The sequence below is a fragment of the Bos taurus genome, chromosome 1 (genome assembly GCF_002263795.3).
Source record: "Bos taurus isolate L1 Dominette 01449 registration number 42190680 breed Hereford chromosome 1, ARS-UCD2.0, whole genome shotgun sequence".
NCBI classification, from domain to species: Eukaryota; Metazoa; Chordata; class Mammalia; order Artiodactyla; family Bovidae; genus Bos; species Bos taurus.
In genome coordinates, this window is record NC_037328.1 from 78,545,031 (window position 1) to 78,571,722 (window position 26,692).

General features: G+C 38.6%; 1 protein-coding gene across 13 annotated transcripts in view; it reads right to left on the reverse strand.

Annotated features, from left to right (window-relative positions):
* The window catches only part of LPP (LIM domain containing preferred translocation partner in lipoma), a 757,855-nt gene that overhangs the window by 108,859 nt on the left and 622,304 nt on the right, over positions 1–26,692 (reverse strand). For all 13 annotated transcript variants that reach the window (XM_005201494.5, XM_015471873.3, XM_059884788.1 and 10 more), the window contains one exon: positions 23,794–23,963. In XM_005201494.5, the coding sequence (XP_005201551.1) occupies positions 23,794–23,963 (170 nt within the window). The remainder of the gene's footprint in view (positions 1–23,793; positions 23,964–26,692) is intronic.

The following is a 26,692-nucleotide window of genomic DNA, read 5'->3' on the forward strand; positions in this document are numbered from 1 at the left end:
AAGTGTCTTTTAATTCCATGGCTGCGGTCATCATCTGCAGTGATTTTGGAGCCCAAGAAGATAAACTCTGTCATTGTTTCCATTGTTTCCCTATCTATTTGCCGTGAAGTAATGGGGCCAGATGCCATGATCTTTGTTTTTTGAATGTTGAGTTTTAAGCCAACTTTTTCACTCTCCTCTTTCACTTTCATCAAGAGGCTCTTTGGTTCTTCTTCACTTTCTGCCATAAGGGTGGTGTCATCTGCATGCATATCTGAGGTTATTGGTATTTCTCCCAGCAATCTTGATTCCAGTTTGTGCTTCATCCAGCCTGGCATTCCGCATGATGTACTCTGCATAGAAGCTAAATAATCAGGGTGATAATATACAGCCTTAACTTACTCCATTCCCAACTTGGAAACAGTCTGTTGTTCCACGTCTGGTTCTAACTGTTGCTTCTTGACCTGCATACAGATTTCTCAGGAGGCAGGTAAGCTGGTCTAGTATTCCCATTTCTTTAAGAATTTTCCAGTTGTGATCCACACAGTCAAAGGCTTTGACGTAGTCAATAAAGCAGAAGGAGATGTTTTTCTGGAACTCTCTTTCTTTTTCTATGATCCAATGGATGTTGGCAATTTGATCTCTAGTTCCTCTGCCTTTTCTAAATCTGAGCAGATGATAAAAGTGGGTCACAGTTTATCATGATATCAGCAGGTCTGGATGTGTACTTTTCTGCAGCAACATTCAGCTGCTTCAGTGAGCAAAAGACAAGTGGTTCAGTTCATCCAGATTACAGTATTGCCAGAAAAGAGTGATAGAGAAGAGCAAAGGATTGAAGGAAATGTAAATTTCTATGGCATACTCTATTTTCCAGTGGAGGTGTGGTATGGGCAGGGAAGCTGGCATGCTACAGTCTATGGGGTCGCAAAAGTTGGACTCAACTGAGCGACTGAACAACAACAAAATGGTGTGATAAATGTCTTCGGGATGAATCTCAGCAACAGCCAGTATTATTAAACACTTATTAGAAAGCAGGCACTGTGCTTGGCACTTATATGAAATCATTTAATCTTCCCAGTAGCCCAAAACAGTAAATGCTATCAACCTTTTTACCAACCGGCTTTAGAGAACAAATAACCTTGACTTGTCACAAAGTACAGAGTAATACAGCATGGGTTCAAACTGATTTCTCTTTGATTCAGTGTCTGAGTTTTGTGCCCTGCTTTGCAGCCTTCAGTCCAGGTACATGGAAACTGAACCAAGTGACAAGAATGGTCCTGAATGTCATGAGAAACTGAGTTTGCAGTTTTCATCTTGATATTTCCTGATGTGAATCTTTGGTTGCAGGTGAAGCTAAGTACCCTTTAACTGTAAAAGGCATTCACTGGTATTGATGTATTATTTCCATCCAGGGCTCATGGATAACTCCACTCGCCACTCTTTTAAGAAGACAGGTATACCATGTGGGTTTTGCGGGCAGGTATGGCAGGGGGGTTATGGACGCACAGTATCCTTTTTCCTGTGTTTACTTTCATGTTAGAAAGACTGGTATAGGTCATTTTCTCCACTCCCCCTTACTTGACAAGAGTCATCTCTGACGAGTGGTCATCTAGAACCTGACCTTTTCCTTTCAGTGGTAGGATGCTCCTGTTTGATAGTGTGTTCAGTCTCTTTGGAGATCTTGCAAGTGTCTGCTTTCCTTTTTTTAGCATTCTTTTCTTTTTTTTTTTAATTGGGGTATAGCTACTTACAATGTTGTGTTAGTTTTTTCTGTACAACAAGGTGAATCAGCTATTCAGTTCAGTTCAGTCGCTCAGTCGTGTCTGGCTCTTTGCGACCCCATGAACCTCAAGCAGGCCAGGCCTCCCTGTCCATCACCAACTCCCGGAGTCCACCCAAACCCATGTCCATTGAGTCGGTGATACCATCCAACCATCTCATCCTCTGTTGTCCTCTTCTCCCCTCCTGCCCTCAATCTTTCCCAGCATCAGGGTCTTTTCAAATGAGTAAGCTCTCCGCATCAGGTCGCCAAAGTATTGGAGTTTCAACTTCAACATCAGTCCCTCCAGTGAACACTCAGGACTGATCTCCTTTAGGATGGACTGGCTGGATATCCTTGCAGTCTAAGGGACTCTCAAGAGTCTTCTCCAGCACCACAGAATCAGCTATAATTATACATATATCCCTTCCCTCTTGAGCCTCCCTTTCACCCTCTATCCCACCCTCTAGGTCCCACTAGTTATCTGTCTTACACACAGTAGTATAGATATATTAATCCCAGTCACCCAATTTGCCTCACCCTCCCCTTTCCTCCTGTGTCCACCCCTCTGTTCTCTATTCCTCCCCTGCATATAGGTTCATCTGTATCAAAAGAATACTTACCTGCCTTTCTTTTAAGGCAGTTCATATTGCTGATAGTTGAACATGACCCACAAATGGCAGCAGCCACTGTGCCAAAAAGTTCTGTTTGATATTCACAAAACCCTGATGGATATTGTTATACAGATTTTACATGAAGAAGAACGCGAAAACCCCATTTACCTCTCCCAGTGAGTTCTACCCAGTGAACTGTCAAGATCAGTATAATAACCTTTTTACCCAAAATCTCCCCAGTGCTGTCATAGCTAGGGCCCAGATGCCTTTCGGCATCCAGAAGCATGCTTTAAACACAACTTGAAAATGAGATTGCTCAAACTCCTTTGAAAGGGTGGCCATTGCTTAATAGTTGGAAATGTCTCCTCCATTACTGGAATTGGCTGCCCAGTACTGGGATTACTGGAAAGGGCTTCATGGCTGGGACACTTAATCAAACATGGAAATTTTCAGGAGCATTCTGAAAGAAACCGTGGGCATCTTTTGATAAAGATATGGATCCAGACACAGAATGGTGTGATGAGAAGGCTCCCTGGGCAATTCTGAGGTGGGATGGATGTGGACTGATAGTGGTGAGGTCAGGGAGGCAGTGAGGATGGTTTTCCCACTAGGAGGGAGAAACAAGGAGAAGCACTGGATTTTTTACTATCAGTCCAGATGAAGCATCAGCCTGGGCTTCTGGAGGACTGTGTCCAAGTGGCTGGAGAAATTGGCTGGAGCCTAGGAGCCCAAGTTTGAGTACTTTGCCTGACCTCATAGCTGATTTATTTCGAATCATCACTCTCTTCACTGAAGCATCATTTCTCCAACTTGTGCTTCAGAATTTGGATACAAAATGTATCCAAAGTTGCCGGGGACCTTTAAAAAGGTTCCATTTGCTGTCTCAGTTCTAGTCCTCACAGATTACCCATTCCCACAAGACACTGCAGATTCATTTTGGATGCTCTAACGAAAAGCTGCTCTAATGCAACTCCTAGAAATCCAAAAGATTGCTTTCAAATTCACCAAAAGCTTTTGAATTTGAATAACACCTCTAATAAGGGTATAGAAATCAAAGTGCTCTCTCTCCTCAAAGCATTTAAAAACACACTCTACCCAGGCAAAAACCAAGGGATGGTACTTACAGATTCTCTGGTTTAAATGACAAAATTTTAGAGCCACAATGTCTTCCTCTGACCAGCTCTGCGTTCTTAAGTCCCTTAAGCTTTCTGAGCCTGGATTTCCCCATATAAAAACAACAGCAACAACACAGGCACACACAAGAACCAAAACCTGTATGTCAAACTCAAGTTTAGATTGGAAATGTTTTATAAACTGGAAAGCACTTGGAATTATTACTAATGCTCCTTAATTCTAAACACTTAATGCACATCACCTATACCAAGGCAGTGCTGACTGCTAACGGTGCAAAGAAATGAGTAAGTTAACTCCTAGATGAAGATGAAACACATACTTCAGTCTAAGTAAGAAAATGATAAATGTTATAAATCTCATTTTACTTCTGCTGAAAATAGATAGAAGGGAACCAGATCTAGTATGTAACCTTACTTTATTTCACTAGAGTTGGGAAATGGATTATAAAATTTTCCTTCAACTTTAAGAAAGTGTTGTAACTCAGAATCTTTCTGTTTTTGTTGTTTTATATAGTTATTATTGAAATCAAGTTCTACATATTCCAATACATTAATTTGTTTATTTAAGGTAAGGGAAGTTTTAAGTCCTGCACTGGAAGGATAATATTGACATGCTGGATGAATCTAGAAGACAGTGGTCAGCACAGTAAGAGGCCTGATATCAGTACAGATAACACATGGATGGAGAATTTAGCCAGAAGAAGAGAAGATTCAGATGGACTTGAAAACTTTCTTCAAATACCTAAAAGGCTTTCAAATGAAAGATGTATTAGCTGTCTTTTTTGTGGACAGATGAGTAGATGTTGTAAGGAAAGAGACTTCCATCCAAAACAAGAAGTAACTTTATAACCTTAAGAGAGTTCAACAAATGAAAAAGCTGTCTTGAGAGCTAGTGAATTTCCCATCACTGGAACTACGCTCATTTAAAAGAGTATAATGGTAAATCCATTGCAAAACAGCTTTCCCAAATCTATGGCAGAAAGGCTTCTTTTGAAAAGTGCGTAAGCACGCCTGTTTGTTTCTTTCATAAATTATTCACTTTGTTAACTGGCACACAATGAAAGCAGACCTCCACAGGCCAAGACCCACCCAGAGAAAGAGAATCAAATGGCACACTTGATGAATCTGAAGGGCTTTTTAGGCAGTACTCAACAGAGCCTCTGCCATCATGGGATCCCTGTGCTCCAACCTATGTTGATTCACAACCCTTTCTGATCTTCTGCTGTCAACTGGACTAAATGAAATAATCCAGTCTGTGAAGTGTGCTTTACAACCTGATTTTACTCACCAAGGGAATCTGCCTACAATATGCACTTTCTCCAACATCCCTATCTCTTGACAACATTATCATCAGGTACTTTTCCAGAAGGGGAGGTGGCAAATTACTTCAAACTGCATGAATTTCTATAAGTGCAATAACATTCCTCAGTTTTTAAAGGGCATCTTTTTTTTTTTCTTTTAAAGTTGTCATTTGAATTCAAACTCTTTGGAAAACATGCATAATAATCTTAATGATCCCATTGAGCAGTTTAAATTCAAATTGTGGAGCATTTGAAATACCATGCTGGCAGCACTTTCCATAAATTACTTTCAAATTCAATACACACACACACACACACACACACACATTTATCCAGTACCGCACTCAAAAATATTTAAATTACACTTTCTCTTTTTTAGTCCCATTTAAATTGTTATTTGGAAAAAAAAATATTTAGTTGATAAATTAGTGCTGTAGTATCTGCTTATAAATTTCCCAATTATTTTTCAAGAAAATAAATCTGTGGTAGGCATAAATTTTTATTTCCCCCAGGGTAAATGGAGCTTTGTTTTATGGTAGGGTTCCTGGGCTTCCCTTGTGGCTCAGCTGGTAAAGAATCTGCCTGCAATGCTGGAGACCTGGGTTCAATCCCTGGGTTGGGAAGATCCCCTAGAGAAGGGAAAGGCTACTCTGTGTTTGGTAAATCAAGTCCAGTTAACTCATTTACCTTGCAATTCATTCTGTACACTATCATTTTTAGGAAATGCTGGGAAACAATCAAAGAGGTCACTCCTGCTAGAGAGGCTGCCCAACCTAGAATCTTTATAATGAGCTCCTATCTACAGTAGAATTGGACAAATTACATCTTGGGAATTAAATGATTAAAGGTGATTCTTAGATATATTAGGAAAACCTCATTTTTGCTTTATTTCTAGTATCTTTGGAATTAATATTTGTTCACAAAGCTTGCCAGTTAAGATTTCAGAAACCAGGAAATATATATAAATGAGCCGGGAAACAATTCTGTTTGTAATATATGGTCAAAATAAAGCAATACAAAATGTTGGCATTGTGCAGAATTCCAAGCTTGTGCAATTGACACATTTAATCATGACTCGGCTATGAGGAAAAAACTTCCCCATAATTTTGAAAATATGGGTGTTCTTTGGAACTGAATAGCACTGCAATCCATCCCCTTCCTGTGCAAAACAGTTGCAATGTTTGATACTACCGAAAATATCAATGAAGCAGTAATGATTAGATACTCGGGAATAATTAGAATTTTAAAGACTGATTAAAGGCTTTTTTGAAAGCCTAATGAAACTTACAATTCACTGACAGAAGAAAAGAACAGTCATATAAGTACAACACTCTAAACTGCAAATGTTGTGCAAAGGCTGGTTAAAACAGGATCATTACTATATTGAGCATGTTAGTACTATATTAATATTTAGATGCTAACTCATAAAGTTGTTTATTTTCCTTAAAAGTGATTTTCAAAAGGCTAACTCAAAATTGTAAATTAAACTCTGTTATACCCAAGAGCCAGCAGGAAACCTCTCCAGGGTTGTGAAAATCAGAGGGAAAAATCATCATCATCATCATCATCAACAGATATCAACTCAATATCAGCAGAATATGAAGCTTGTGCATGGAGTCTCAGGGCAGACAGGCAGATGACATGGTAAGATACTCACAGTCTAGCTGGAGAGACAGGACTCTGCCATGCTTAGATAAACAGCTACAAAATTATGCCCTCAATCTTGTGTGTCCCCTCTTCCCTCAAACACCCAGTATGCATTTAACATGCTACATATTTGTTTGTCTGGATGGCTATCTGCTTCACATAGGGAGTTCCCCAAGGACTCAGGGTTGTATCTTCTTAAACTCTGGAACCCTAATGCCTACTACAATATTTGAAATATAGAAAGTGCTTATAAGTACTCAGTGGATGGATAAATGACTGAAGACCATTTAGTCAGGCAACTGTGATGCTGAGGTAAGAACACCAGAAACCTAGCCAGAGGATGGAAGTCAGAACATTTTTCAGTTTTTTAGCTATTGGGGCTACCTTAGCTGAGCCTCAGTTTTCTCATGTTTAATCTAGGAATAACACCTGCCTTGTGGAATTGTGAGCATCAAATGAAAAACAACAATAAAAGTACTTTGGGCACATGCATTTAAGTGTAAGGTCTTATTAAGCTAAGCAATTGGTACAGATGGTAAATGCTAAAAGATATATAATTATCATAGCTGGAAAACAGATTATGAAGGGAAATTGCCTAATACCATCCAGTAGTAACTTGGGGAATTGGGAGTCAAGTTATTCTTCCCTAAAAGCCTAATCATTCTGTTCCATGTGAAGGTAACATAAATATCTAATAACTGACCGCTGTTATAGGATTGAGGAAGTTACTTGGCTCCGTCTTCCCTGGAAAAACTGCATTCTAATTTGTCTTCAGTTTATTAATGTGCAAAATATGGGGCTTGTGTTAGAGTCTCCAAGGTCCTTTCAGGTTTCAGTGGCATCAATATTGACTTCCACTCAATTCAATGAGCAAAATGGACTTAAACGGTCTAAAGGTATATTAGCATTTTTCATAGCTTTTATGTTCTCAATCACTTAGTTGTGTCCAACTCTGTGACCCCATGAACTGAATGTAGCCCGCTAGGCTCCTCTGTCCATTGGATTTTCCACACAAGAATACTGGAGTGGGCTATTTCCTAACCCAGAGGAGCTTCTTGACCCAGGGATTGAATCCATGCCTCAAGCATCTCCTGCACTGACAGGAGGATTCATAACTTTTAAGTGTCCACTTTTTCAGAAAAGGAAGAACAGTACCAACATGGCTTTTCCATTGGCTGCTGTTTCTGGTGGTCTCAGGACAAAGGAATTTGGCCTCTGTAATAAATCTGATTAAGACCCATCAGAGGAAGGTAATGAGTCCAAGACTATCTTATTGTATATGCAGGAAAATCCATGAACCAGAAGATATTCTTTACCTCCTCTGCTCTCACTTTTTCTGCAGAATAACACATTAAATGAATGCCCAACAGATTCTTATATATCAGCAGGCTGGTTTCTTTTCTTTTTATCCCAGAGGTTTTCACCATGGAAAACAAATGTTTAGAAACTGGAATTGTTTTTGTGCATTCTTTCCACCATCATCTGTGATTCTATTTTCAAGGTCTAGCTCAAGTGCTGCATCGTCTGGGAGGTCTTTCTTGGTGTTGACCCCCCTCCACATCCACCCTTTCCAGAGCTCTCATCACTGCCTGAGTCTCCCTCACAGACAGATTCTGCCTTGTATTACACCTGGGTATGTGTCTGGTGCTTCTCCTTCATCTAAAGGCTCCAAGAGAGCAGGAATTGAGTTTCAAGGCGCTCATATCCCCCAGAGCACTGAACTCGGCCCTCTGTACACAGGAGGTGTTCATTCAATGGCTCTCGTGATCAGCAAATAGTTTATTCTTCAGTTAAAAGTATTCAAGATACATATGTTTAAATGCTTACTTTTCCCAAGACTTGGAGACAGTAATCACCTCCATCTCCTGGATTCTATTCTATAAAAACTCAGAAATACTCTTGAGCAAAGTCTGACAGCACAATTTCACAAAAGTAACCTTCTTTATTTTATTTTACTTTGAACTTAATTAGGAATGTTTAACCTGCCACCTCTTAATTACATTGGCAAACTGGTGAGGCTTATTGATCTGTGCATGACGAGTTAATTCCAAAAGAGACTTTGACATAAAGCACTTTATTGGACAACACATCGTTATTCCGGCAGCTTTTCTGGAATGACCTGAAGACACTGCCTGGCCAGACATAGGCCAGTTTGGCTTCCTGCCATTTGTGCCAATTTCCAAATGATCTAATAAGAATGCACAATAAATCTCCAAAGAACCAAAGTCTTTCTCTTTTCTCTGGCCTAAAAATGAGGTAAAATCTAGATGGTGAAAGTGCAATCTAAAAGGAAAATTCAGTGGGGCTATATAATGCTTTATTAATATGGCCCTACTGAAGGTCCACCAGAATTCTTTAAAGGCAAGAAGATACTCAATACCTGTTAAATATCTCAGTATGTAGATTCCATATCTAGAAACACAGGATATTCTAATCATCACTCCATCAACCAGTACCAATAATGCATTTAGACCCATAGCCAAAAGGTGCAACTCATTGCTATGTACAGGACTATTGTTTAGTTGCTAAGTTGTGTCTGACTCTTTTGTGACCCCATGGAGTGTCACATTCCAGGCTCCTCTGTCCATAGGATTTTCCACACAAGAATATTGGAGTGGGTAGCCCTCCCCTTCTCCTGGGGTTCTTCCTAACCTAGGGATTGAACCCGCATCTCCTGCACTGGCAGATAGATTCTTTACCACCAAGCCACCATGAACTGCATCCTCCCAAAATTCATGTTGAAGCCCAAACTCACAGTGGAACGGTACTTGCAGATGGGGCCCTTGGGAGACAATTGGTTTTAGATGACTTAAAGAGGCTGGGGTCCTCGCTGTGAGATTAGTATCTTTATAAAAGCAGATACCACAGAGCTTATATATACACACACTCTCTCTCCCTGCCATGTGAGGGCACAATAAAAAAGGTGACTCTCTGCAAGCCAGGAAAAGAGCTTGTACCAGAAATCCACCATGCTGGTACCTTGATCTTTGATTTCCAGCCTCTAGCACTGTGAGAAATCTCTGTCACTTTAAGCCACACAGTCTATGGTATTTTGTTATGACCTGAGCAGACTAAGACATTTGTTTAAAAAAAAAAAAAACATAAAAAACTAGATACCCCCAGGGTGAGTGGTAATGCTTTGAGCATTATTTTGGAATGTGGAGAAAGGTTTGAGCACAAACAGGGAAAAGAGACGCAAAGAAGAACAGAAAAAATGAGCTTTCCTCTTATGAATCTCACGTTCGACACACATGTGGGTGAGATGGTTTGCCAATATAAGGTTAAGTCAAAGGTGAATGATTAAAACAAAAGTACAGATAAAAACTCTGGGAAGACAGAGGAGGAAGTGCATATCTTCAGCTGGAAGGACATAGGGAAGGATTCGCAAGAGTGGTAACCCAACTGGGACCAGAGGGCTGTAAAAAAAAAAAAGACCTATCTGATGACAGGCCATCTGTTAGCTTGAATTTATTTAAGAGACAGGTAGAGGCTAAGATTTAGAGTGCAGGAGCTCAGAGTTCTGCTCTAATCCTATGATAATTCCTTCTTTTCCAAAGCCCTGGTTTTTTAAGCCTTGATTTTGTTAATTTGTAGAAAGGAATAGCAACACTTCTCACTCACCTGTCAGAGTAAAAAAGAATGACTATATGATATCAGGAGAAACGAAAATGTACAATATGACTTATGTGCACTTTCCTCCATGAAGATGTTCTTTTTTAATTCCCCCTTTTCCTCCAAATGTCTCTATTCTCTTTCCTGAGTTCTTTCCTCTGACACCCTGGCACATTCAGTAAGATCTATTGTGTGGAGAAACTATTTGTCTACTTGTTATGGTTTTATAATAGAATTTACGTAAGAGTTTTTCCTAAACTAGAGTAAAAATATAAACATTTACTTTTTTGTTGTTTAGTCCTGTCCAACTCTTTAGCAGCCTCATGGACTGTAGTCCACCAGGCTCCTCTGTCCACGAGATTTCCCAGGCATGGGAAATACTGGAGTGGGTTGCCATTTCCTCCTCCAGGGCATCTTCTTGATTCAAGGATCGAACCCAAGTCTCTTGTGTCTCCTACACTGGCAGGCAGATTCTTTACCACTGAGCCACCATGGAAGCCCTTTATTGATGTTAATTACTTCAAATATCTTTTAACATTATTAAAGAACCCATAAAGTAAAAATAGCTTTTGTGGAACATGTATATCACCCAAAATAATTTTCGTAATTTAAAAACTCATCGCTTATGTTTGTTTGTGATTTTCAGATTTTTAGCGTTCTCAGTGCATCTGTGCATTCCTGACATCCGGAGCAACTCTTTCCCCCTCTCCTGGCATCTGATTTTACCGCATTATAAGTGTAGGAGACTGAATTGTTAAATAATCGTCAAGTTAAAAAAATACTTTTGAAGACCTAGCAGGTGTGCCAGGGCCTTGTCACTATGAAGCCCTCAGAAAGAGTGCTTGCCTTGCTATAAGGAGTGACGCCAACCTCGCCTGGCATCCCCTGACGCTGCAGGGAGGTGAGCAAAAAGGGAGATCCCCAAAGCAGGGTTTTTCTTTAAAGTAAGCCTTGCTGTGGGAGGGAATTACAGTGCCCCATTCAAAGTCATCAGAACATCAGAGAACGTCCACTCTAACTCCCTGGCAATTTTTATCCAAGTTGGGCTTGTGTATTTGACCTTGAGCGCGGCAGCTCTTCTGATGATTCTACAGCTGGAAGCGAGACAGCTGGCTTCACTCTCACATCCTTCCTTTCAATCTTTTGCATTTACATTTCAGCAATGACTGCTCACAGGCTTCCCGAGCCAAGTTCTCTTCTTTGCTTGTTATACACAGACTCCCCATTCCAAGGTACAGCAAAGAGCAAGGAGTCAGATTCTTAGGAGACACTGGGATCTAGAGGGGAAACCCAGTCCCTTTCCAGCTCCTTACCCCAAATAAATATCAAAGCAGCCATAGACTCACATGTTGGGATAAGAACTAAGAAAAAGAAAAAAAATGAATAAAATGTGATAACCCCTAACCCCAGCACACATACACTCTCTAAGGGTTTCAAATCAGTAAGGAAATGTGCCTGAGTCTCAAATGACTATGCTGCTGCTGCTGCTGCTAAGTCGCTTCAGTCATGTCCGACTCTGTGCGACCCCATAGAATTCTGCAGGCAAGAATACTGGAGTGGATAGCCATTCCCTTCTCCAGGGTATCTTCCTGATCCAGGGATCGAACCCAGGTCTCCCACATTGCCGGCAGGTTCTTAACCATCTGAGCCACCAGGCAGCCCCTTGTAGGATTTAACCCTCTCTATAGTCATTTGCGGAGAAGGCAATGGCACCGCACTCCAGTACTCTTGGCTGGAAAATCCCATGGATGGAGGAGCCTGGTAGGCTGCAGTCCATGGGGTCGCGAAGAGTTGGACACAACTGAGTGACTTGACTTTCACTTTTCACTTTCATGCATTGGAGAAGGAAATGGCAACCCACTCCAGTGTTGTTGCCTGGAGAATCCCAGGGACGGGGGAGCCTGGTGGGCTACAATCCATGGGGTCGCAAAGAGTCGGACATGACTGAGGGACTAAACCACCAAATCCTATGACTAAACCACCAAAAGATGTGCATATCTAGGAAAGGCCACATCAATTTGGGGAAGTTCCAAAAAAGCTTTTTAAGGCTGGATGACACAGATTTTCAAGTGATGGAGATGGGGAAAGGTACAAGACAGCAATCCAGTCTGGGCACACAGAGAGAGGGCTAAGATAGCAATGGCTAGGGGAAATGTCCAGTTTGGTCATGTGTTGTAAGGGAATGTGTAGGAGAGAGACGGGGGTAATAGTGAATTATTTGAGGACTACTTCTTACAGAGAAGGGGCTGGTGGTAGAGGCACAGGGATCTCAAACCTGAGCATATCTAAGAATCTGCCCCAAGAGCCTTGTAAAATATGCTAATTTTCTGGCTGTTTGTGCAGGAATTCTGGGGAGTGGTCCAGAATTTTACTTTTAATGAGGACTTCAGGGTGATCCCCTGGAGGAGGAAATGGCAACCCACTACAGTATTCTTGCCTGGAGAATCCTATGGACAGAAGAGCCGGGTAGGCTATAAACCTGGGGTTGCAAAAGAGCTGGACATGACTGGCTACTAAACAGCAACAACATTATGACATCAAAGCAGTGATCTCTGACACCTTTTGGGGAAACCAAGTTTCCAGAGTTTCATGGCTGGCCATTGCCCCTCAGACTCAGAATTCTCAAACCAACAATCTGCGGGTAACATTCCAGAAACGGTAATGCTGGTGAATAACTGACCTTTAGTGACTCAAGTTAGGCAAACTTCTCCTTTGCAGGTTTGGTAGGTATGTCCCTGAAGCTTGGTCTGTGCAGTTATTTACCACTCAAAGCCCGCATATGTTTCTACTACTAAGCCCTGTCAACTTCTCTGAACCCTCACTTAGGGTTTAGAGGTAAGAAATACCACTTTCATTCTACTTGTGATGAAATTTAAGCCAAATGAAATGAGGTGGATACAGCATGGTAGCTGGCCTAGCTGAGTGTGAATGAGGTCTGACTTTAAATTCCATATTCTTTCTCTAACATTTTTTGCTGCTACATATCAGGTCCCTTAAATGAAAGACTACATATCTTATTTAGGGCTCTTGAACTTATTTTTAGGCTTATTTTTAAGATCAATTTGAAAGCGTAAACACACACTCACACATACACACTCGCTCTTTCTCTCTCTCCTTTGCCCAAACCCTTTTTCTTTTAATTGAAAATGTATTTCATTTTTTCTCTTCTGAGGGTACAGAGCAGTTCAGAAGACCCTACTGATGCAGACTCCATGCTGTAGATGGGTAATTACCATTCCTTTATCCTTTAAGAGATACAAGATAAATATGAAAGAAAATGAGGAACAGACGCCTTCCCTATTTTCTTTCCACCCTTTTATCTCTAAAGTAGGAAGTTTACTGAACCACTGCCAACAATTCACTCAGCCTAATGAAGTGTATAAGTAATAGGATTAAATAATCTTAAGCCATTATTACAGTGGCCTGATGCTGACATTCATCCAAACTCTGGCAAACACCGAGTGGTGAGTTCATGCTTGATTTAAAAATAAACAAACTAGGGCAGTGGGAAGGTTCTAGCATAAAGTTTCAGAGGCATTTAACCTGGAAATCTGAAACTCTCCACCTTGGTTGGGGCTGAAGCAAATGCTGTCCTATTTCTAACCTCTCCAACCAGAATTTATGCAACCCAACATTTTCTAGGGATGTTTCTCTGGGGCCTGTAGCCGCATATGGTTAAACCTCTTCATGTCAGTCCCAAAGAAAGCAGGTAGTTCTTTGAAGGCATCAGCAAGGTTCATGGTTTCTATTCCTGCCTCTGACATTAATAAACCATATAACCTCAGGCAAATCAGTCAGCTTTTTTGGACTTTAGGTTTTCTCTGCTATAAAAATGACTTTATTGAATTTCTGAGGCTCCTCCTGGCCCTTACACAGAGTTCAAATCTATGACAACAGATCAGGATGGGAACTGGAGGACAGTTTCTGTTCAGTTAGGTATCTTTGTTGTTCCAGGCAGTCTACTTACGTGTATGAGCTTTACTACCCTTACCAGGATAGGACTACCTTAGAGCCTTCAGGGATGTCCGTGGTGGGCAGTAATCAAAATCAGCAAAGGGTTGGGGTCTATCTGGGGAAAAAGGCTAAATAAAAACCATTAGCAAAGAACACTGCAGTAACTATTCCTCTCCCACTAAAAGCTGTGCTATTGTATAATTATAGGGTGCTGATATAAATGCCTGTTAAAGTGAGAGGTGCTTTCCAAAGCATATTCAACCCCAGAATCATTTCACTCATGAGTTAATTATTCCTGTAAAATTTTATCGCATTCTTCATTTAGATCATGTATGCCTTTAAACGTTTGTCTAGGTGCTTTATATTTTTGTTATTTCTGTATAAAGATTTTTTTCCTGTTATATTTTCTAAACATAAATTCCTAATTTTAATGTTGGTAGGTGACTAAACTTTTGTTATTCTAATACTCTAGGTTTCCTCAGATTTTCTGCAACAATTATCATATCATCTGTAAATGTTTATACATCCTAGTCTTATAATTTTGAGTAAAGAAGTCTCAGAAATGCAGGCATGATACAATGGCATTCATTTAAAATTAAGAAACAATATATGCAAACAACACAATTATATATACATGCATACATTCTGGTCTTCCCTGGTGGCTCAGTGGTAAAGAATCTGCCTACAATGCAGGAGAGACAAGAGACATGGGCTCGAGCCCTGGATCAGGAAGATCCTCTGGAGAAGCAAATGACAACCCAGTCCATTATTCTTGCTTGGGAAATCTCATGGACAGAGGAGTCCATGGGGGTGCCAAGAGTCAGACACGACTTGGCAACTAAATAACAAGAACAATACATATATATTAGAGATAGGTAGTAAAACTACAAATAAATGCATGGCTATAATAAAAAACAAACTTAGTATAGTAGCTACCTCTATACAGGAGTCTTGCTCAAGTGATTAGGGACAAGAACCTAAGAGATTTCAACCGAATTTCTAGTGTTTTATTTCTTAAACTGGATAATGTGTACATGAAATTTAATCTTATTTTATTTTTTTATTTTTGTGATGGAAATATTATGTAATTGGCATATATATATAAAACAAAGACAAGGTCATACATACATGTAAATATATATGTATGTGTATATATATACTTTGTTTCTAAATTTTCATTACAAAGACTAGAATGTTAAGAATAATATTAACATAATAGCAGGAATCCTATGAAGATCTAGGAAAATCTAGAAAGAAGGCTCACCATTAGTTTATCAAACTTGTACATCTTCTTTTTTCTTCTATTTTACTTCAGTTATTTTTATTTTTTTGAGTTACTGCAGTTGTTTTTATTTTTAAACAAGAATGTGTGATAAATTTCATTAAGTGCCCTTTTGGCATCTATGAAGATGATTATCTAGCTTTTTAAAAAATTTGATATATCAATACATTGACATATTAAAAGATTCCCAACACTGTTCTACCATTGGAATCATGGAGTAACCTGAGTTGTTTCATTATGTGGCATTCAATCTTTTAACATTTCATTTAGAATTTCTGCATTTATGTAAGTTTGATCAGCATAGAGTTCTCTGTTGGGAGCAACCTAGGTTAAGTATTATTAATCAGACTCAGGCTGGCTCTTCAAGATAATATGGGAAACTTATCTTCTTTTGCTGAGCTCTGAAAGTTGAAGTAGCACAGGAATCAGTTGTTCTTCAAAGATCTGAAAAATTCTGTTAGTGAAATTTCTCAGTTCTTTCTCAGGTGGGTAGCTCTGCATTTCATCCAGGCTTATGAGGTTAAGTTTCCTTCCCTTGTATTTAGTTTTGCACAGAAAATAGCCTCTTTTATATAAAATTTTAATTGCAATAATATTGAATGTCTCTAGACCTATCCTGAAAGCTTCTTTTTCATTCCTAATTTTCTTTAATTTTTTTCTTCCCTTTTTTCTTGATTATCTTCACTGGATGTTTCTTTTGTTGTGTTTTTCAAAGAATCGTCTCCTGGACCCAAACATTCTAATAATTTTCAGTGTATTGATAACTCCCTTTATTTTACGTAATCCTTTCTCCCTTTGGATTGATTTTGTTGTCCATTTCTAGCTTTTTAAGTGAAGTGAAGTCGCTCAGTCATGTCCAACTCTTTGCAACCCCGTGGACTGTAGCCTACCAGGCTCTTCTGTCTATGCGATTTTCCAGGGAAGAATACTGGAGTGGGTTGCCATTTCCTTCTCCAGGGGATCTTCCCGACCCAGGGATTGAACCCGGTTCTCCCACATTGTAAGCAGACACTTAACCATTTGAGCCACCAGGGAAGTCTAGCTTTTTAAGTTCATATATTTGCACTCTTTCTTGTTGCAATGAAAAGATTCTAACTTTAAGTGGAATTCAACTTCAGCTGCATTGTATTCTCCTTTATCATTTAGGGCTATCATTATCACTACATTCTAAGAATTTTTTAATCCAAGAGTGTGTTTGTTCATCCTTTTATAGATTTCTTATCTTACTATGCTATTGTGTACAACTCTGCCAGTCAAAATACGAACTATTTCCATTTTCCTTTTAGACTATAATATGATGCTTTTCTAAGTCTTCTATGAAGATTTGGAAAGAAGATATAACCGCTTAGGTTGTATGGATTAGCTCAATCATATTATTCAACTTCTATAATTGGTTTGTCAGAGACTACAAGAAATGTGCTAAAGTTTTATAACTATGGTTTTACCATTTTAAGGCCATATTTCATCAATATATTTATATCATATATTTCAACGTAATGCTATTTACTGAATAAAGGTTCAAGTTGTTCTTTGGGAACTCTGACTTAACATATTTTTTTTGGCTTGTTTGGTGGTTTTGTCCTAAAACTGTACTTTGCTATTAATATTATAGTTAGTAGGTAATTAATGTAATTTTCCTTTGGTCTGAATTTGCCATTACATCTTTTCCAATCTCTTTATTTTTAACTATTAATTTTATTGGTTCATGGCTTATCACCATTTTATTTGCTGTGGATTTCCCACACATGTTTTGATTAATTTATTTGTCTGCTGGAATATTTCTTTGAGTCACTTTTTTAGCAAAGGGAGTGTACATAAATACTCTTTTTGAGTGTCCATGGAATATTTAAAAGCTACTTCTAAGGAAGACAAAGTTTGATATACTATTAATAAAAGCAAGTTATGAATTAGTACGACCTCATTGTGTTTGCATGTATGTGTAAATATTTATACAATGGGTTGGCCAAAAGGCTCATACAGATTTTTTCCTGTAAGTTGTTACAGAAAACCCCAAACAAGCTTTTTGACCAACCCAATAGCTGTGTGGTTACATTTACAAACATATGTCCATACTCAGATAACACTGAAATGGAAAAGAAATATGTGGTAAAATGTAAACTGTTAAAACATTTAGACAGCAGAACTATATACCTTTTAAAATATTTTCCAATTTTTCTCTAATAAGCAAATAATACTTAAAAACTGAGGTTTCATTGTTTTTTTTTTTAAAGAATTACTACCATAAGAAAAAATAGTCTGAGCTCAATGTGGTAATAGAGAAAAATTAATAAATAAAAAGGAAATATAGTAATAATAAGTAAGATTTACAATTATTCGTTGGATATGTGGAAAGAACTGGATTTGAGAATCAAAAGCCAGAGTCAAGTCCTGGCCTTGACACTCATGCTCTATGGAACTAAGCAAACCAAAGTTTTCTAAAACTCAATTTATTACTACTGGGAATGAATACAATAATAATTGTATCTACTTTCTAAGATCATGAGAGAATGACATGGGATAAAAGTACTTGAAAAAGTTAAAGCACCACATAAACATCAGTTATTTGTATATTGTTTTTAACCATAAGAAGAGGCTTTTGCCTTAAGACTCAAGGCATTTCAAAGACAGCAAAAAGTAAATGCTCAAGAAAGTGAAGGGCAGCAATTTTACCTCGTAGAAGTTTAGACTTTCAGGTTCTGTAGTACTGGAAGATATGATTCATGTGGTCATCACTAAAAATCGTGGAGATTTTAAGTCTATAATCCCAGGGGGCTGTCAGTATCTATACATTTTTAGAAAGCTAAACTCTCGTTTCAGGGCAGCAGTATGGATCCAGCAATAAAATGCAAGTTAGATCTGTTCCCTAGTCTTCATTTTGGCTATTACTTTGAAAACATCAAAACCACTATAAACAGGATCCCCCTTGTCTGTTTCACAAGGTTCTAACAGGTATGGTAAGGTACAGTTAAAGAGGCTCAGGAGCATTATAAAACGCAAGGGCCCGTGCAAATGGAAGAGAGAACTATTCATAGTAGTTAACATGGTTAAGTCTCTCAAGAGTATACTTGACAAATTCTCTTGCTTGAATCATTTTTCTCCTTCCTGGGACAGTGCCTGTGGGATGATGTAACATAAGAAGAAAGTGTGTGTGTGTGTGTGTGTGTATGTGTGTGTGTGTGCATGTAAAAGAGAGAGGGAGAGAAGGAGAGGAAGATGAGAGAGCAGAAATGGGTAATTAAGAAAAAAGAAAGGAAGTTCATGTGAATTTTTCAAGTTTAGTCTAAACTCTCAGGTCCTTTCCTAATACCCACATAAAGCACAGGCCATAACTGCTTTTAAAACATTTTATTAGGAGAAGTTGAGCATCTAAAAGGACAAGTTCCCTGTGGAGGTACAAAACCTGCCTCTTAATGTAGCTTGAAAAGTTAGAATGCTTTGACTGTAGCCATGTAGTGACAGAGAGAGCAAAAGACTGTGTGTGTTGGCCACTAATGTGTCAAATTCAGGAACTTTCAAGTGTTTAGTCTCCTGTGGAGTTGGCCTCCGATTTCCTGAGGTCTTTTAATCACTTAGATTGTAACTGTAATAAAAATGTCTGTACTAACTTCCACTGCTGGAGAGTTAAGGGTTGGATTCCATCCACTCTGAGTAAGAGCCCTGGTTTAGGGAAAGATCCTTGGCTGCCATTTCATAAACAGACTTGCTGAGAATCTCTGATGCACTAGGTCTCTAGGTCCAGACTCTTTGGCAATGCTAAGAACACAGCAACTCTTTTATAAATCTGTACTTAGGAGTAAACCTGCCTCACTAAGGGCAGAAGGCCACATAAGTGGGAGGCACAGTTGCTGCCTATGCCAACACAAAAATCTTCTTAAGCAAAACATGAACTTCTTCTCATATCTGTCCTCATGCTCTTTCTATGACATCTATTTATTTCAGTATTTCCATAGCAACTGCAGCTATTAAATTATCCCAAACTTAGAGGATTTCTAAATTCTATCAAATTAAGCTAAGGGAAAAAGCAACAATAATAATATTATTAATCAGGTCAAGCCCTGATATTAGTAAACCACTTCTTCATGATGTACAAAATATTACACTTATTTACTCCTTCCCTTTGAAGACCGGGAAGAAGTTATTACCTCCCTTTAATAAATGAGGATACTGGTACTCAGAAATTAAATTACCTTGCTAACATCACACCACGAGAGCAAGGACTAGAACCATGTACACTTACTTATACTACTTTTCTTCCCTAGGAAGTTAGTGCTCTTAATTTTAATCTGTTCATTTAAATAAATCCACTAGAATAACCAAAACTAAGTTTTAAGAGACCTATCATCAAAGTATAAAAGAATCTCATTGATTTTGCTAATTATAAAAACTCAAATTAAAAACCATTACATAATGTACCTATTAAATTGATTCAAAACAAATGTAAACAAACCTCTTCAAGCGGATAGAGGTTATAGTTTAACATTTGGTCTTGTTATTGCTCCCAGTTCTGAAAATTGGAAAAAAATCTTCTTAAATCTAGAAAAAGTTCTCCAAATTGCTGTAAACTTGGTAACATAAATCAAAGGATTTACGTTTAGAAAGTAATTCAAAATAAAATAACATAAAACATTTTACTCAGTTATTTATAGGCATGTTATATACAATACTCGGAGAAGGCAATGGCACCCCACTCCAGTACTCTTGCCTGGAAAATCCCATGGGTGGAGGAGCCTGGTAGGCTGCAGTCCATGGGGTTGTTAAGAGTCGGACACAACTGAGCAACTTCACTTTCACTTTTCACTTTCATGCATTGGAGAAGGAAATGGCAACACACTCCAGTGTTCTTGCCTGGAGAATCCCAGGGACAGGGAAGCCTGGTTGGCTGCCGTCTATGGGGTCACACAGAGTCAGACACGACTGAAGTTACTTAGCAGTAGCAGTATATACAATACTTAAAGATTGAAAAATACCCAATATCTTTCTAGTGGCAAATGTTTTTAGAAAGGAGTATGTAAACATAATTTAAAAGTAAACAAATAAAAAGCTAAAAATGGAAATTATTAACAATGGAAAGCTATGTACATATTCACATTAAATCAATCAATAGAAAATACAAAAGAAAGCATGTATAAAATTAGTAAAGAGGATTACAGTGCCTTAATGAATCAAATTTGTTTAATTGCAGCTATATACATGTAAGAATTAAGGATTTAAGAAATCACTGGCAAATATAAATAACCATTGACTCAAACATAAAGCCATAGCTGGTGTATTTTTACCTAAATTATGTATATAATTGATGACTAATTTAGGCAAGAATAAATTAAATTATTTTAGACTAATCTCCTTCCTGAACTCAGAACATCAAGCAGGGTGGTCCTTACACAGGAATAATTGTCTAACTAAACCACTATCTTTACTATTCTGACTCCATCAATAACAACAACAAAAGGCACAGACTGAGGCCCAGCGATAGGCTTTCTCCATTCTGCACAGGACATTTTTCAGACATCTCCTTTCCACTAACGGAACAGGAGGCAACTGAATGAATGACATTGCTGGTGCTTCCTGTGAAAGGGCTTTGGCTCCAAGAGAGATACACACAGCCCTACGGTCCTCCTTCATAAACTCCATCTTCAAAACAAACATTTCATTTTATCCTCGCAGCTCCCCCACCATCCCGCTGAAGAGAACTCTTTACATTTTTAGTGTTGCAGCTTACTGGTCTTTTGAAATTTCAGAAGAAATTAAAATGCTAAAACATCCATCTGAGGGCTTGAGTGCTGTGCTGAACTCTGAAATCAATATCAAACAAGGGTCTTTGAGTAAAGCTTAACTGAATTCTGACAAAAATTAAATTACATTTAGAGTCACCACGGATAGATCTCATTAAAGAAAAATCCTGATTAAAGTTTCTTCAGAGGGAATGCAGTCAAAAAGGATGGTAAGAATTTCCATTATTTGAATTCCTTGACTTTTTCCAAGGATGTGATTAAATATCACCCAGTGTTCACTGTCATGAGCATACTATAGGAACAGGCAACCAAGACCGAAGGAAACACATCCTCAAGAATCACTGAGATGCTTGCCTGAAACGGAGGCAGAAGCCTTAGTCTACCAGAGTAAAAGCCCATATTAGCCAGCTTAGACTTTCTTCAGTTTTACCACACACTCTGGAGAGTAAGCAAATCATTTAAAAATGGGAGAGGGCTGTGTCTGAGATTTCCAAGCGTGGTGCATCTCACTGCACATGTTAGGTGCTAGCTTTTCAAAAGTGCTAAATAGGCCAGAGATTTTATCAAAATTAATTTCAGAGCAATACTCATCCCACTACTGTTCCCTGAGCCAGCCCAGTGTGCTTTACAAGAATTACTACATTTCACATTTGTAAGTCTTGGGAAAAATCCTGCAATAATCACCATTATATATGAGAAAACAGGCTTAGAAAGATCAAGTAACTTTCCCGAGGAGACAAAGTTTTAAGTGATGTAACCAAATTCAAACCCATATTCTTCATACTGTGTTATATTGTTTCCCAATACTGACCATGTGATTCCTAACCAGGAAGGGATGAAAACTGAAGGAGGCAGCCACTGGAGCATCAGCCAAGTAGTGAGAATCAACACTGCACTCCAAAAAAAAGGGTGAAAAATAGACACAAGAACTACAAAAAAACCCAGTATTCTGTGGTCACTTAGTGTATGGACAAACAGCCAGAGGTGCTTCTGGAAGCTCTGCTGACATTGCCACAGAACACACTGACTGCAATAAATAATTTCACTGTGGCCCTAGATCATTGTGAATGACAATCCATACTACTTATTTACTGGGGATTTTGCAATTTTCTCTTTCAACAGAGATTTTTAAGAGTGATATTTTAAACATTCTTATTTATTAAAGACGTAGATTTTTGTTCACTAGACTTTTCCTGATATGTAATTGTTCCTTCCAAATCAATGGGACATCACTGTGTTTGTATTTATATTCTGGATAAACTAAAGCCTTATTGTGTCTGCACTGAATATGAGACTGTGTGAACCACTGAAGTTAATCTCGGCTCTGACACTAATAAAATGACATAAGTCATTTTCTTCCTCTCTGTATTCTCACTTCTAAAGAGAGGAGTTAGACAAATGATCTTAAGTTTTTTTTCCAGCTCCAGCGTTGTGTGGCACTATAATGATGCTATATGTGACTAAGTTGCCTTTAGGGAGGAAAATGAGATAAAATTGAACTGGAGAGATGCAAAACAATATTTCATCTTGCAAGATCTTAATCTCAAAGAGATTTCAGATCTGTGCTACAGATTTCAGGGCTGCAATGAGTTAGAGCTGTCAGATTATGGGAAAATCCCAATGAGGCCAGAAACTTCTGCAATAAACTTGAACCTCGGGGCTCCGCCAAGCTATGTATAGCTTCCAATACCTTGCACCCGAGGTTTCTCTTATGTTGCAATGCTGTGGGGGCTGAGGGCCAAATCATGCCTCTTGTGTGGGTTTGCAAAAAGGCACTACTTTTTCCACTGATAAGCGTTCAACTGAGAGATAAAATCATGTAGAAGGATGGCAAGGAAATTTACTTTAGATTTAAAAAGTTTATGTTCATTTACCAAACTGCTCTATCAGAAGACAGCTTAATGTGTAGATTTAAGTAGCCTGGCAAACAGCTAAGATAATGGGACAACAAGTATTTTATAGTCACTCAACTATGTTATTAAAATATAATTGTGAATTTAAGGAAAGGAAACAGCACAACTATTTTCCTTTAAGGTACTATAAAATATCAATAGTTTATCTAATTGCATCACTGAAAATTTGCTGGGTTTGACAGTTTAAGGGCTTCCCTGGTGGCTCAGTGGTAAAGAATTCACCTGCTAATGCAGGAGACATGGGTTCAATTCCTGGGTCAGGAAGATCCCTTGGAGAAGCAAATGAGGAAATGGCAACCCACTCTAGTATTCATGCCTGGGAAAACCCATGGACAGAGGAGCCTGGTGGGGCTTCAGTCCATGGGGTCCCAAAATTGTTGGATACAACTTAGAGGACTAAATAACAATGACAGGTAAGAGAAATTCTGGGTAGAAAGAAGGTGATTCAATCATCCCAGGAGTTTGAAAGAGTACTTACAATTCCCAAGGCCCTGCAACATGTTTCTCTACAAATATGACATCAAATATAGAGTGAGGCTTAATAATCAGAGGTGTGACTCTGCTACTTGGGAAACCTGATGCTTCAAGGGGGAACATGTTAGCTTGTACATATATGCTTGTAAGCCCCAGGGCGCTGATCTTCCTGGCAGACCACTAACTGAACGGTAGCCCCAGCCAATGCACCTTTTGACCTCAAATTAACAAGGGACATAGGGATAAAAATTAAGATATGTCAATCTATACACTAGCACAGTTTGAAATCTAATCAGAAGCAAAGACCAGAGGGCTACATTTGATCTGGAGTGATCGATATTTTGCCTTAGAAGTCATTCTAGTAAATTACCCGAGGACCGAATCTGAACTTACGATGTAGCAGGGCTCGCAGTAGGCTTTCTTCTCCACCGCGTAGAAGGGCTGCCCTCGGAGCTTGTTGTTACAGATGATGCAGGTAAAACAATCCACGTGGAAGACCTGATCCATGGCAGTGCATCCTGTCCCTTCCCCAACTACGTTTTCCCCACAGCGAGCACAGCGGCCTGAAAGAAAAGAGGGATTGACTGTAAAGAACACCTTTAGTTCTTCTAAAGAGGACACCATGGGTGACATAGTACATTTGTCAAGTCAACAGCAGCAACAGGCTCACACCACTGCCCTCATCATCAAGATCACAGTGACCACGGCAGCCACCACGAGGCCAGCACCGTGGGGATTTTACAAACCAGCTGAGGAGCTGACTCTCATAGACAAGGTCCCATGGGAAGTGACCAAGTAGAACTCAGGTCTTCTGATGTGGAGGCCAATGCTCTGCCTCTGATCTCACACAGAAATGTAAGAGAAACTCAACTAAGGATGGTGGGAGTGGAAAGCACAGCATTCTTTCTCCTTGGAGCTACCAGTTAGATTGTGAGGAAACTGGGTCCAAACTCAAACTTCAGCTCCTTATATAAAAGCCTGGGTTGCAAAGCCTCTGTGTCCAGTCCTTAGTGACAGGCAGATTAAAAAAAAAAAAAAAGTAGTCTCTTTTATTTCCAGACAGCACTGATTGTTTTTTCTCATATTGAGCTGGAATGCTTCCTCACTGTTACCCAATAGTCCCAGTTCTGTCTTTTAAGGTCTCAAGAAATGCATCTCATTTCTTACACTTGACACCCTTTAAGATATTACAACTCAGCATTGCCTCTAAATCTGTTTACAGTTTGAATATCCCTTAATCATGCAACAGTTCCACAGACTGTAGGGTTCTGAGTCCCTCATGGTTTTGATTGTCATTGTCCAGCCCAGTGTTGTGTAAATTTTCAGCATTATTACATTGATCCCTGGGGCTCCTGACCATATATGGACATCATGTTTAGCTTGAAAAAAAAAAAAACTGCATTAAGTTTTTAACTAGAACATTAAAATGTAATTTCAAAAAAAAAATTGTGTAATGGAAAGGCATTGTGCTGGCTACAGTCTATATCCATAACTGACTTCATTTTGGGAATCTTAAGCCAGAGGCCACAGTCACATTCATTTTCCCCTTCTTATTCTTTATTTCTATGAAGGCAAAAAGTCTTAACAGGTTATTACAAGTTCATTGGAAATGTCAGCAAGAATTGACAGACTTTCACAAATAAGCTTTAGCAAACCTAGTGCTTTTCTCGGTGCTTTATATATATTAACTCATTTCATATTCACAATAACTTATATGGCAAGTAATTGCTATTCTTATCTTACAGATGAGGAAACTGGGTTACAAAAGTGGTTAACTGCCTTCTAACCCAAGCAGTCTAACTTCAGTGTTGATGGTCCTAACCACTCTGCTGTCTTGCCTCTGCTTAGTTCTGTGCATCAGGATTGCACACAGAGCTGACACTATGGATAAATCTCTTACTAAAGACTGCTTTCAGTGCTCCATCACATTGGATTGACTACCATTTAACACCTAAAAGGGATGGGGGTTAAATATTTCAACTCAGGAGCAAAGAGGCAAAGGTGTTTCTAATTCCCTCTGGTTGCACTGGTCCTGGAAAGTATTACTTAATATATTTTGTTGCAGAATTTAAGTATAGCCCAAACTTTAGAACATTTTCCCCCTAAAGAATAGACCCAACTATAGAACATTTTCCTCCTAAAGAATAAGAAATATTAAATGCTGGAAAAAAATGTCAAACTCTTCAGCACTTGATATTTTTTTGAAGTCTTGATATCATATTCTTGACATTTGATAAACTTTAATAAACTGTGTGGCTTGATTTACAAATTTATTCAAAGAGAAAACTTGTATCTGTTTTTATTATAAGATGTATAACCTTAGAAAAGTACTTTAAAATTTTAGACTGTCATTCCCTTCAGTAACAAAGCTAGGACTACCATACGCACCACTGTTGTGATTATTCAGAAAAACAAAACAAAACAAAACAAAACAAAACTTAACTGGTTTATTAGAAAGTTCACTATATTATGTTTGAAAAGGATGTTAAAAGTCTTGAGACTTTATGCCACTATCTGATAATATTTCATTACAAAGAACATACTGGAAATTGCAGGTAAATGGATCACTAATCCATAACATATAACTTTAAAAATTACATCATAATCACAGCTTTCAAAAATGTTTTTCTCGACTGCTTGTGCAAAGTAATCACATTCACTCCAGTGTATATAGATTCATTTCCAGTATTTATACTAACATCATGTTCACTAACACATTTTTAATATTTAGCTGAACTGATCTTTATGGTATTGTCTTTATGACTATTTGTTCCACTTTAAAAGAATCATTCAAATCACTGATCTAGTCTGGAAAAGTGAACAAATAGTGTAATGAAATAATAATAATCCTTTTATAATGTAGGTTTAGCAGCCGCAGGAAAAAAATACTAATATGAAAATACTGTGAGCTGAATGGCACTGTTAATGAACATCAGTTAAACACCACCAATCCACACAGGTTTCGTGGCACATATGCAATCATTAAGAATGTGATGATTCATTAAAAGCATACTGGATTCCTGTGAATATTATAATTTTATATTCATTAAATGCAAATCAACAAAATAATTATTTACTACTCTTTCCTTTTGTAGACACCAAACTGGACTTCTTGAGACTCCATCAGGGACTACCAGTGATCTGTAGACCACACTTTGGAAAAAAAATTGTTCTGGGCAAAAGTTATTGACTATTAGTCATGGTGGTCGATGAGGCAGGTAGAGGTAGCGATTATGATTTCAGAGCATGGTTGCCCAAAGTGTCAAATCTGGAATCCAAAGGCTGGAGCTTG